We start from the raw sequence: 13,095 nt of genomic DNA, 5'->3' as shown, positions 1-13,095 counted from the left end.
CAGTTAAGAGCACTGACTGCTCTTCCAGAGGTCCTGAGTTCAATTCCCAGCAACCACATGGTGGCTCACAACCATCTGTGATGAGATCTGATGCCCTCTTCTGGTGTGTCTGAAGACAGCTACAGTGTACTCACATACATAAAATAAATAATTCTTAAAACAACACAAAACCCCAGAATGACCAAACGGGTAGAAGCCACAGAGAAACACTGCTTATTGGCTTCTTCCTCAGGGCTTGCTCAATTTGCTTTCTTACACAATCTAGAGGTGGCACAGCTCACAATGGGCTAGGCCCTCCCACATCAAGCATTAATCAAGAAAGTGTCTCATAGATTTGCCTATAGGCACTCTGACCAAAAACAACAACAACCCCAACCAGGACAGCATGCAATGAGCATAAAAGGAAAGTGTACATTTTTAAATTTTGTCCCCACTCTCTAGGCAGGGTTTCTCTGTATAGCCCTGGGTGTCCTGGAACTCTCTGTAGACTAGGCTGTCCCAGAACTCAGAGAGATCCACCTGCCTCTGCCTCCTAAGTGCCACTGCCAGCTGGCTAGGAAAGGTGTTTTATGTTAAATTTTGTCCCTTTAGCTAGAGATTGGAGAATACTTGCTTAGTTTAGTATAGATAAAACCCATGGGAGAATTAAGTGCCTTTTCTCTAATTTTTAAATTAGACCATTTTATTTGGGAAGAGGGAGCTTCAGTTGAAAAAAAAAAATACCACCAAATTAGTCTGTAGGCAAGCCTGTAGTGATTTTTATTTTTTACTGATAATAAAAATATGAGATGGCCTGATGCATTGTGGGTGAGAGTACTCCTGTGCTGGTGGTCCTTGGTTCTAAAACTAACAAACAAATAAATAAACAAACAAAAAACAAACAAAAGAGCAGGCTGAGAAAGCCATGAGGAGCAAGCAGTATCTAGTACTCCTCCACAGCTTCTGCTTCACTTTCTGCCTCCAGGCGCCTGCCCTGACTTTCTTCAATGATGGACGTGGAACTGGTAAAACAAACCCTTTCCTTCTCAAATTATTTATGGTCATGGTGTTTTACTGCAGCAATGGAAACCCTAACTAAAGCAGAAGACAAGTTACAGTTACCAGGTCTCTCCACCATGTGGGGCTCAGGACTAACTGGGGCTAATAGACTTGCCAGTAGGCACTTTTTCCTGCTGAGAAACCCGAAGACCTCCAAGTACCTTCTTTGACAGACATTTATTTAAAGAGAAAGTTGAAGAGGGGAGGCATGGCTCAAAAGAGTGCTTACCGCTCTTGTAGAGGACCAGTTTGGTTCCTGGCAGCAATATCAGGTGGTTTATAACCATCTGTAATTCCAGGGGCTCTGATACCCACTTTTGTCCTTTGTGGGTATACACACACACACACACACACACACACACACACACACACACACACACACACCTTAATAATAAAAGCAGAAACTTGGCGTGAAATGGCTGCTTGCCTACCATGTACTATATTAAGACAAGGTTTTCAGGGCCTGAGGTTTGACTCCTCTGAAGATGTTTTCAGTTAATTCATGGGACACACTGAGGGTCAGTAATAGTCTGGGAAAATGGGAATATAATGGGAACACAAGTGAAAGGAGTTCACACGAGTCATTGCTAAGGACCGAAAGTGACTGTACTACATATACCGATCTTACCTACGAACCCGCACTGACTTCACAAAGCATGAGGATTATTCCCTACATTCCAAAGAGATAAACACAATAGAAAACACTCAGTCTTTCATGTGATTTTATTTTCTCCCTTCAACCATAATAATATGATATCCAAATTTTGTCTTAACTGGTGGGTCTGTAAACACAGGCTTATCCATCCCACTTACAGGCAAGGCAAAGGCTGCTTCTTGAAATGGCCCCACCATGGATCCTCTGGTCATCCAACCCAAGTCACCCTGAAAAATCCAAAAGATATATAATGTCAAGTGGCCTTAAAAAAGAGAGCAGCTCTACTATAGCTTCCAAGTTTTCCCAATGTAAAGACAATGGCTCTCTGGCTGTATTATTCACTGCCTCACAAGGGACGATGGGAAGAAGAAGCCTAAGACTGGATGGAGCAGGAGTGCTCATAATCCTCTGCATTTGTGATCTGTGTACTATATCTACATCCTTAGTCCCGATCATAAGCTGGACATTTCTACTTTTTTTGAAACAAAGATATTGCTAAAATTCATGACAGACCCTTCAAATGATAAGGAGCAACATACCCCTTGTCTGGCTTTATCCTCACTGTATTGGGTGGCCACTTCACTGAATCTCATCCCAGACTTTAACTTTTCCATAGCTTCCATGATTTTCCCATGTTTTTCACATAGAATGTGTCTGACCTACAAGGGAAAAGCATACCCTGTTAGTACTTGGAGAAGAAAATGAATCTTCTTGGTACCAGAGTCATATCTGAATTATCCCCGGTAACTACAAAACAACACATCTAACTCACAGTCATTGAACGTAGTACAAGTTTGCCCAGGGGAGTGACTGCCACAGACCCATTTCTGTATCAGACTGTATCTCAGAACCCTGATTTAGATGGAAAGTGGGCAGTCATCTGTGGGCATCTCCTACCTTTCCCCAAGTACTTCAATGGTAACTGGAAGAAGAAATGTAATGGTTGAGTGTTTGGGTCCTGGAGTCCAACCCCAGCTCTCCTGTGTGACCTTGGGCATGCTCTTAAGCCTCCAAAACTCTTCCCATGCGATTGTGGAGGGAGCTATGCAGTCAGCATCAACAAACTGCTGCCCAAGTTCAATTCCTAGGACCGATGTAGTAGAAGGAAAAACTGACTCCTGCAATTGTCTTCTGACTTCCTGTCTGCCTATGGAGGCCAGAGATACTAGATTTCCTTGACTAGAGTTACAGTTGGCTATGAGGCATGGGTTCGAGGAATTGAAATCAGGTCCTCCAAGAGAGCAGAGTCATCTTAACTGCAGAGCCATCTCTCCAGCCCAACAAACACCACTTAAAAGAAACTTATTCCTTTTATTGACTGCACATGTTTGTGTAAGGATGCATGCGTACCATAATACTCAGGAGGTCAGAAGACAGTTGCAGGAGTCAGTTTTCCTGTCTACCGAGTGAGTCCTGGGGACTGAATTCAGGTTACAGGAGTTGCTGGCAAGCAGCTTGTATAGAATGTGTGCAGTCCTATCCAGAGGAGACAGGTATGCAAGCTGCACAGCAAAGACAGCATGCTGGGGGACAAGAACGGCTCAGATCTCAATTTGATTTAACTACAGCTGCTAGACTGGTTCTTTCACTGAGCATGGTGATGTAAACCCATAAACCCAGCACCTAAGAGGCTTAGAAGGACGATTATAAGTTCTAGGTCAGTCCTAGGTATGGAATGAGTTCAAGACCAACCTCGGCTAAGAACTCTAATAGACAAGAAAGTGAGTGAGTGGATAGAGGAAAAGTAACCCAGGGTACCAAGGAAAATAACTGTTGTTGATAAAAGTTAATACCAAACCCTTCTATTTCTTGGTACATTATTAAATTTAATAGTTAACAATGAAATTATCAAACTAATTAAATTAATGACTAAATAATTTAATCATTATAAATATTATGAAAATACAAACTTTTTAAAATTGTGAAATCAGTACACTTTCACTTAAGGAATTTTTGATTCCTTTGCCGTCCATCCAGGTCATTTATATTCAAGATTTTTGAAAACACTGAAGGGTTCTGAACTTTCTCAAAGAAAGATGCTTAGTTCAATTATGCTACAAGCCCTTTATTATTTTATCTCTCTCCTGAATTAAAGACAACATCAAAGTGCTAAGTGCTTTACATGAATGGATCCCATTAAATCCTCACATGAGCAAGCTCTGAGACTAGACTGGTGTTTGCTTAACTCTGGCAGTATATTTGAAAAACCTCCAGAGCTTAAGATATTCAGGTCCAGGAACAAGTCCAGAGATCCTGATGCAGCAGACCTAAGGTGCCCACAGGCACTGGAGGGTCGAGCTCTGCAGGTATGTGATAAGCTAAGCTCTCAACACCCAGGTTAAGAAACACTGGCCCAAGTTGCCTGCTGACTGGAGCACAGTGCTGGGTGGCTTGAAGGAGATGGGAACGGACTGCTGAGCAACACTGAGGGCCATCCATGCTAGGGTTACAAACCAGGTTTGGGGTTCCCACCACCAAGACTGGATCTCCCTGCCAGGGCCTAGCAGTTTGGGTTCAGTACAGAGAAATCGGCCTACTGGACTGAACACAAGTTGAGGTCTAGCAGGTGAATGAGTATGAGGAAAAGCAGTCAAGGCTTCTTAGTGTGAAGAGATATAGAGGATAAAACATATGGAAGCCTAGGAGGTGCTGGGGAGCAGGGCCGGTTTTAGAACCTGAACTCTATCTGAATAGATAGGGACTAGAAAGAGGGAGCCTCAGCAGGTGTGACTCAGAGCTCTTAGTGACACAGGAACAGTATGTGGGTACAGGGGTGTGGTTGGTTTTAGGGTTCTTGTGGTACCAGAACATTTGAAAACAACAGAAACACTAATACCCTTTAGCAGGTAAATGCTAAAACAGATGTGGTACTTCTATATCACGAAACAGAACTTAGCAACACACAGTAACAAACTACTGTCACAATGATGTGAACAAAACCACCAGAAAATTACACTGTGCAAAAAAATGGCACTCACCAAAGGTCATAAACTATATGATTCCATCCAGTGTGACATTCTTGAAATTATTAAAGATTGGGCATAGTGGCACACACCTTTAATTCCAGCACTTGGGAGGAAGAAGCAGGTCATTTCTGTGACTTTGAAGTCAGCCTAGTCTATATAGTGAATCCCAGGACAGTCAGCGCTACACATTGAGACTGTCTCAAAAAACAAAACAAAACAAAACAAACACACACAAAAGTAATAACAACAAAGAAAACTCACCAAAAATGGGATAGAAAGACTGGGGATGGGATAGAAGCCATTTGGGAGGTAGAAACAGGAGGGGCAGAAATCCAAGGCCAACCTTTGCTACATAATGAACTTGAGGCCACCCTAGACTAAAGACTGTCTCAAAAAGAAAAACTATGTGTGTTGGGGGAATAGAAGTAGAGGCAGGAGGAGGGGGGGTGTCTAGTTATTAAGGGTAATAGGAGTGCTCTTTATATAGAGTGGAAGGCCTGAGGTATAGCTCAATATTCTGTATCAGTGTCAATATTCTGAGCACACCATTGAACTAGTTTTACAAGATGTTACTACTGAGGGAATCAGGGTAAAATAAACAGGTATTAAACAAAAAGCTTAATAAAACCCTGATCTACCCTCTTACCTAACGGTACGCCACTCCTTTCCATTTATCTCCCATAGAGCCACACTGGACTTGGTTCTTCGAGAGGGGACCGGACGGCTACTTAAAGCTCCAGGCATTGCAGTAGACTCATAGGTTGGGGGGTTTGACAGTACACCAGTGAAGAGTACACACAGCCCAAATGAGCCTAACACATCCATTATGAAGACCAACATGCCAGCTCTCATGAAGCCCAACAGAGCCAGATGCCTCCCATCCCAGACTATAATAATAACCACTTCATCTCCACTATCTCTGAGGCATAGGTGTATTGAGTAGAACAGCCCAGATCACATTTTATCCCCATCTTTCTCTCTTCCTTTTATGTTACATGTGTATGGTTGAATTTATAGGCAGAGGCAATGAAATCTAATTTTTTTACCTCCTGTATCTTGATCCAAACATGGAAACTCCTTGTTACATAGCCATACTAGTACAGTTCTGTTTGCCGACAGTGCTCTGGGATAGGGTGATTAAGTGCTTCAGGTAATTATTTGGGGACTATCTCCCACCCATGGTCAAAGTAACAAATTTGTGAACATGTGCATCTGGAGGGCAGGAGATAATTCCCTTCTAACGTGCCATCCCCCTTTTTTTATTTTGAGATAAGGTCTTTCACTGGATTAAAACTCACCAATTAGACTTAGGTCCTTTCTCAAGCACTTTACTGACTGAGCTAAAACCCTAGTCCACAAGTTAACACATTTAAAAGAACAGTGCTAGAAGTTTGAAAATTCTACCCTTTGAAAGCTAAGACTGGATTTTGGTTTCTAGTTTTATATCCTTCCTTTTTCTGTGCACGCGCATCCACTCGCACGCACACACATGCACACAGACACACATACACACATACATGCACACACACACATGCACACACACACATACACACACCTCAATTCTTTACATAGAAAAAAGTTAACACATGAGATAACTCACCTTTACTGCATTGCCACCACCTTTAGGACCCTGAGACTTCTTGTCAGCACTATCGCTCCCAGAGGCTGCACCTCCTTTAGAAAAGAGAGGATACAAACTCATTTCAACTGTACTTTGACATTTATAGATAGGTCTAACTCATAACACAAGGTAATCCATCCATTACAGTCCCAAGTTCCAAAAGGCTACATGGTGAGTCATGCAATCAAGTTAACTTACTCTATGACTCATCTCTAATAACAGGAAATGTACCCTACAAAATACTTTGCAGAAAATAAAGAAATGAGTGTGGGCATGGATGAAGGAGCTCCAGAAGCCTGGTCCAGATTCTTCAGACCCCATTCCAAATCTACCATTATATAAAATCACATAATTTTTATTATGTTCTGTGACTGTGTGTGACACTTGAAACTCTAACATTCAAAATCTCCAAGAATTTTAAGGGGTTTGGTTGTATCTCAGGGGTAGAGTGCTTGCTAATGAATATATATATACATATATATCATATTAAAATATTTATCATTATATTAAAATTGTATATATGTATATATGTATATATATAAATGTGTGTATATGTCTATGTGTGTATATATGTATATATGTGTGTATACACACACACACACACATATATGTGTATATATATATATATATATAATTTCCCCCTGCAGTCTACCACAATGGCTACCGATATCCTCCTAGAGTTTGTGACATTCAGGTTATCAAGCATTGGTAGCACATCTTACTACTCTTAAGTTTTGTGTCAAAGGCAGTATATTAAATGCTAGAAGCCAAGGTGTCTAAGACTAAGTATTTAGCTTAACAATTGTTTCCTCAATAATTCCCAAGTTCCAGTTCTTCAGGTATAAGGTGAATAGGATTCATAGCTACAGCCAAGAGCTCACATCCCAGTGAGGAAGACAGATCACTTTCTGAGAATCCAACAAGTGAAAAGTTGTGGAAGGGACACGTATTTTAGCTAAACAGGCAATATTTGATTGATGAACAGGAGCTGACCAGCTAAAGGACAATGTACTCCTGGTGACCTCAAACTCACATCCTCCTCAGTCTACCATTGCTGAGGCATGGCTTTGTGGTGTCTCACCCATTCTTATACTTTAAAACATCTTGGTTCCTTGGGCCTCTGGGGCATCATTCTACTACACTCCCTTTATTTGTCTCTTCTCTGGGTTCCTACAACCACGACCTTTCTTCAGGCTATTTTTTACCAGAACTACTGAAATGCTCTCTAAAGTACCTCCTGGCCTGTGACCGACCTTAACATCATGTACAGCACACCCTATGATTTAGTCTTCTTCTGCTTTAATACCTTCCTCTTGCTGGCTTATTTGTCTTGAACTTTTACTTCAGTAATGCTAGATTATACAAACTGCTTCTGGGGCTGGACACTCCGGGTCAAGTATGTTTTATCCTATTGCTGCTGCTTATTTCAGCAGTATCTCCAGTTTGATTCTTTACCCTCTTTCCACCTTCTATAATATACCTCCTAGAACTACATTCAGCACAGTACTATCTTCCCCACTTCGTCCAGGAACGACTAAGAGTTGTCTTACTTTTCTAGCCTGAAAACACAGCCATGTGCCCTACACCTGTCTTCAAAAAGTGACTCCCTCCTAAGGGAAAGGGGTATGTCATAATACTAGTTGTTAATAATGCTGGCGTTTCATCAGATTCAATTTTAGTGGTAATAAACCCTTAAAAGAGCAGTTCCAGGTCGCGAGGAACCATCCCTAGTAGCTTCTATCCCGCCACGATGGTCCCTGCACTGAAACCTCATGGGTACCCTGAATCACAGCACTTTTCTGACTTACTAAAAGAACCCCGAACATAAATCGTAGCGGCTCACGGTGCTCTTGGTTACCTTGTTGGCCAACTTATAACACCACCCCCCCCGCGGCCCCCCCCCCCCACAGCTGCCGGCCTACCCCTGCCCTTTTCCTCACCCTGCCGGCCTACCCCTGCCCTTCTCCTCATTCACCCCTAAGCTCTCTGACTGTCTCGGCCGGTCTACCTTTCCCTCCTTTTCCAGAACCACTTTTCCCCTTCGGCGGCATCTCTTAAGCTTGCCGTTGAACTCTCCGGCAGTTGTTCCGGTGCTAGAAAAAGGCCCCTTCAGGCCCCATAGATATGTCCAAAGCAATGCCTGAAAGCAGCTTCACAATCAACTATTTCTGCTGCGGTTCCGGAATCAGGCATAACTTGGGACAGACCCAGTTCATTGGTTCTTTGACCTATAGGAACTAAAGATGTTTGACCAATAAGAAGCCGAAGCCCTAAGGAGAGGCGGGAACAAAGGTTGCCCAGAGACAAAAAAGCCCCGCCTCTGTTCTGTTCCTCAAGGCTTTCACTTGCCCTCATATGCACCCGTTCTATGCTCTCTTTCACCCCCGCCCACTTTTTGTGCATGCGCAGTGCTAGCCTCAGGCCACTGCAGTTCCTTGGCGTGGGTTTTTGCTAATACCTTGGGGATGCTAGACAAAGGGATAGCAGAAGGACCTTAGATAATGGCCTTCTTCTCCTGTCCTTTCACGGACTGACACAGAACTGCACTCCCTAGTGGCTTTTCTTATTTATTTATTTAGCCATTTATTTATATTTTCACAGCAGTAGTTGATGGGGTATAAAAGATGGAATTTTTTTAAGCCTATCATCCCATTGCCTGTGGCAGAAGTCTGTCATGGAGAAACATTGGAAGCAGCCTAAATTAATTTTAAAATAATGATTATAAACTGTGTATACAGAAATAGCCTTAGGGAAGATTATAGACCAAGGTGTAGAATGTGATTTTTAAAGTTATATATCCTGTAGTACATAGTATATACACTTAAAAGATAAGCCATTAATAATGTTCAGCAGCATAGCATGTGACCACTGGTGTCCATCTATATAGTCATTCATGTCTCTTTATTTTCCAAAATTCTTTTCTTTTTTTCTTCCCTTCCTCCCTCCTTACCTCTCTCTTTTCCTTCCTTTTTTCTTTCAATACAGGGTTTCTCTGTGTGTATCCCTGACTGTCCTTGAACTCGCAGAGATTTGCCTACCTCTGTCTCCCAGCTGCTGGGGCTAAAGACATGTGCTACCACCTCCAGCCTCAAACTTTGTATGACAGCACATATCATGCAATTTAAAGGTTGGATTCTGGAAGCACATGGCCTGCTTTAAAACCCGTTCTATTAGTCCTGTGACCTTGAAGAAGCTCTTGGGCTCAGTTTCCATCTTCTGGGAAATGGAGTTGGTAAAGTATCTGCTTATAGAGTATCAGACAATCAATTTCAGAGTCGACAGCTAACTCGGGGCTTTTACTTAAGATGAATGGCTTTTGAATTTGTATCCATATGTGCTCTTGATCTCCCTTTCTCACTCAATCTCTCTTTTTGAGATGAGGTCTTAGTAGCCTAGAATGTTCTGGAACTTCCAATGTCCTCCTGCTTCTGCTTCCCAAGTGGTGGGAATATAGTCATGTGCCACATGGATACGTTTTTCTCTTTCCCCACAATCCTTCCCACCTCCACCAATACTTTTTATATATGATACGTTTCCTTCTATTCCCTGAGATCACTGTATCATCTGGGCTGTCTGGCTGCAGCCCAAACTGGCCTTAAATTTTCAGTCCTCTTGCCTCTGCCTCCTGAATGCTAGATTATAGGTCTGTCCCACCAAACTAAGCTAAATTTAGCTTTTGAATAGTCTCTGCTGGACTTGGAGGTGACTCATGGGCCCCTTCATTTTATGATGCTGTGACTCCTGGATGCATTCTGGTCCCTCCTTGTTTCAGATTGATAGTATCAGCTGTGGAGAATGCTCCTGGTATGGAAGGGCTCTTTGCTTCTCCACATCAGAAATGGAACCCTAACCTCCATCTACTGACTTCCCAGGTCTGGTTGAGAGGTGGGGTGGGGTAGTTAACAATAATAGCGTTGGCTCTTGCTTAGGCCCAAGTGGACCAGATAACATCTTTGCCTTTGCTTTTTGTTTGATTTTAGTTGGGACTGGTCTTTCCTATAAGCAGTGGCTACAACAGTGGGAATGAAACAAGCTGGTGTTCAGGCCCGCCCCAGGGAAGAGTCATTATGAAAGCTGGCCATGGTGGTACACACCACCCTAGCACTAAGGAGGTTGAGGCAAAATGATCGAGGTCAGCCTAGACTACCCAGCTAGGATCTGTTAAATGGGGCAGGGGTGTCAAAACCAGGCTACAGAACTAGGGCTCAGTCAGTAAAGTGCCTGCCGTGCAAGCATAAGGACCTGAATTTGATCCCTCGCACCAATGTAAAATACCAGGCCTGGTGGTATATGCTCATCATCCCACTACTAGGGAGTCAGTCACAGGAAGATCACTAGTCTATGTGGAGCAGTGAGTCCCAGTGACAGACTTGATTTCAAAAGGATGGAGAACTCTTGAGGAATGACTCTTAAGGTTGACCTCTGGCCTCCATATGCTTACACACTCGTGTACATATACATGTGCATGTACCCACACACATGCAGGATAAATACTGGATGATACAGCTGGTGTGGAACATTGTGAAACTTCTGTGTGTTGCAGTAGATGATCACAGCTACAAAGACAATAATCAAGCCTGTGCATGCATGTGGTTGGCATAGACCTATGATGGTTGGATTTGGGAGGTGGATGTGGGAGAATCAAAAGGTCAAGACCATCCTCAGCTACATTGTGAGCTTGAGGCTAGCCTGGGCTATATGAAATCCTATCTTTAAAAAAAAAACTATAGCCAGGTGGCGGTGGCACATGCCTTTAATCCCAGCACTCAGGAGACAGGCAGGCAGATCTCTGAGTTGGAGGTCAGCCTGATGTACAGAGTGAGTTCAGAATGGCCAGGGTGACACAGAGAAACCTTGCCTTGAAAAACTAGAAACAAACAAACAAAAATTTTATATGATGTCTACTAGGCAGTAGACATCATAAAAAATTGGGTGAAATAAGGGTAAACATTGTAGTATTTGAAGTGTGAATTTATAATTTTCATTTTCACTGTTAACATATGCTGTTATATCTCTTGGCATGTATTTTTTTAACTCAAGAAAAAGGCAATAGGCAAATATAGTGGCACATGCCTGGATTCTTGACACTTGGGAGATACAGGTAGGAATATAAGAAATTCAAGCCCAGCCTTGGCTCTATAGCCAAGGTCAGCCTATGCTACATGAGAGCCTATTTAAAAAAAGGGGGGGTAATGTTATTAGAGAAAGAAGCAACGAAAAAGCCCACGTCTCTAAAGAGTTAAGTGTGCATCAATCTGTGGAGTCTGACTGTGGAGGAGTATGAAGCAGAGTGACAAATTAGCTGAATAGAGGGCAGAGGGAGCAGAGAGGAGGAAGATGCAGTCTTGAAACCATGGTAACAGCGGCTGGAGTGCAGGAGTGACTCACAGCCAGTAATGGCTGGTAGCTGTATTTTCTCGTAATTATCTCCTCTGACAGAGGCATCTACGCATGATTTGAACAAGGGAAATCAAGAAGGGAAGCTGGCAGCCCTCTTCCCGGGGAAAAAAAGGTTCACAAACCTTGGCCCAAGCTCACCGCCCACTCCACCTGTACCAAAAGCAAGAGGCTATGGTTTCTCATCTGCCAGTGATCCCAACAATACTTGTTCTGAAGCAACAACCCAGAGGTCGAGTTGATCTCATTCCAGTGGACAGTGTATAGGGATCTCTGGGCCCCATACTCTGCAATCAGGAGTAGAAAAGAACCGGCTGTGGTGGAGCATAACTTTAATAACTTTAATCATGTTTAATCAGGTTGTTTTTCTTCCTGATTTCAATCATCAGATGTGACCCTTTTCTACTCCGTTAGTTTGATTGGTTTGGTTTGAGTTTTTGAAACGTGGACTCTTTATGTAGCCCTGGTGTCCTGGAACTCTCTCTGTAGACCAGGCTGGCCTCAAACTCACAAAGATGCACCTGTCTTCCCAGTGCTGGGATTAAAGAAAGATATGCGTTACCACCGCCTGGCGGAGAATAACTGATTTTTCAAGAGGTCTTCCTCTCTGAAGACCTCTCTATCCACGTTTAGTTAGCATTGTGTAAGCAGTGTATCAAGTGGGTGGATTTTCCCTGAGACAGTGGGGAACCACCCGTATCAATGGTGTCATTCTAGGAGCCACAGGCTTTCTCTTCAGCGTCTGCATAACTTTGGGTTTGGTTTATTTGTTTGTTTAGTTGGTTGTTTTGGTTTTGTCTGTGTAGAGCTGGGAACTAGACTCAGGACCTCACCCGTACTTTCGACCATTGAGCTGCACCTCCTTGTGTTTCTGCAGCAGATTTGTTTGTAAAATGACACTAGAACTTTAGAGGAAGAGGTTGGAGAAGTCAATGATCAGCTCCAAGTTTTCTGTGAGCGGGGTTCTGTGGCACAGTTGGGCTCTCAGGTATGTGTGTCGCCCAGATGGTGCTTTCCCGCTCCTGAAGGAAACCCACAGATGCCTAGCTCCTCTTGTCATGTATGTTCCCCAAGTCAGCCACCCAGGGGCCATTGAAGGGCACTGCCAGTGGGCTGAGGGCCAAACTGTGCCCCAAAGCAGGTCATCAAGAAGCCATTCTCTGGCTTTTGTGGTCGTGAAGAGCCTAGCATGCACCCTTCCCAGCTGATGTTGTGGACTTCCCAGGCCACAGAAGCCTGGAGGTCAGGAGGGGGAACCCTGTGCAGATAGGAGTGCAGGAGTGGAACACTGTAGCTGAGCAGAGGGGATGTTGAGGATGGCTTTGTGTACCTACCGTTGCCTTGTACAACTCTTCACTATGTAGGTGGTGATGTACGTGGAGGCCACATGTCAACCTCAGGTGTTGTTCCTCAGGAGT

At 43.4% G+C, this 13,095-nt stretch overlaps 1 protein-coding gene across 2 annotated transcripts; it reads right to left on the bottom strand.

The window, feature by feature from the left end:
• Window positions 1-1,741: 1,741 nt before the first annotated feature.
• Pin4 (peptidylprolyl cis/trans isomerase, NIMA-interacting 4) lies at window positions 1,742-8,384 on the bottom strand. Of its 2 annotated transcripts, none has more exons than NM_001401212.1 (4): window positions 8,256-8,384; window positions 6,260-6,333; window positions 2,233-2,352; window positions 1,742-1,920 (listed from the first exon to the last, which is right to left on the bottom strand). In NM_001401212.1, the coding sequence occupies exons 1-4, from the start codon at window positions 8,329-8,331 to the stop codon at window positions 1,762-1,764; spliced, it is 429 nt and encodes a 142-aa protein (NP_001388141.1). In that variant the 5' UTR covers window positions 8,332-8,384; the 3' UTR covers window positions 1,742-1,761. The 2 variants fall into 2 exon arrangements, with proteins under 2 accessions (NP_001388141.1, NP_001388140.1); NM_001401211.1 differs by having other exon boundaries at window positions 8,289-8,384.
• Between the last annotated feature and the right edge of the window lie 4,711 nt (window positions 8,385-13,095).

Source organism: Rattus norvegicus, chromosome X (genome assembly GCF_036323735.1).
Source record: "Rattus norvegicus strain BN/NHsdMcwi chromosome X, GRCr8, whole genome shotgun sequence".
NCBI classification, from domain to species: domain Eukaryota; kingdom Metazoa; phylum Chordata; class Mammalia; order Rodentia; family Muridae; genus Rattus; species Rattus norvegicus.
Note: the sequence above shows the minus strand (reverse complement) of the source record. Positions and strands in the feature narration are given on the sequence as shown.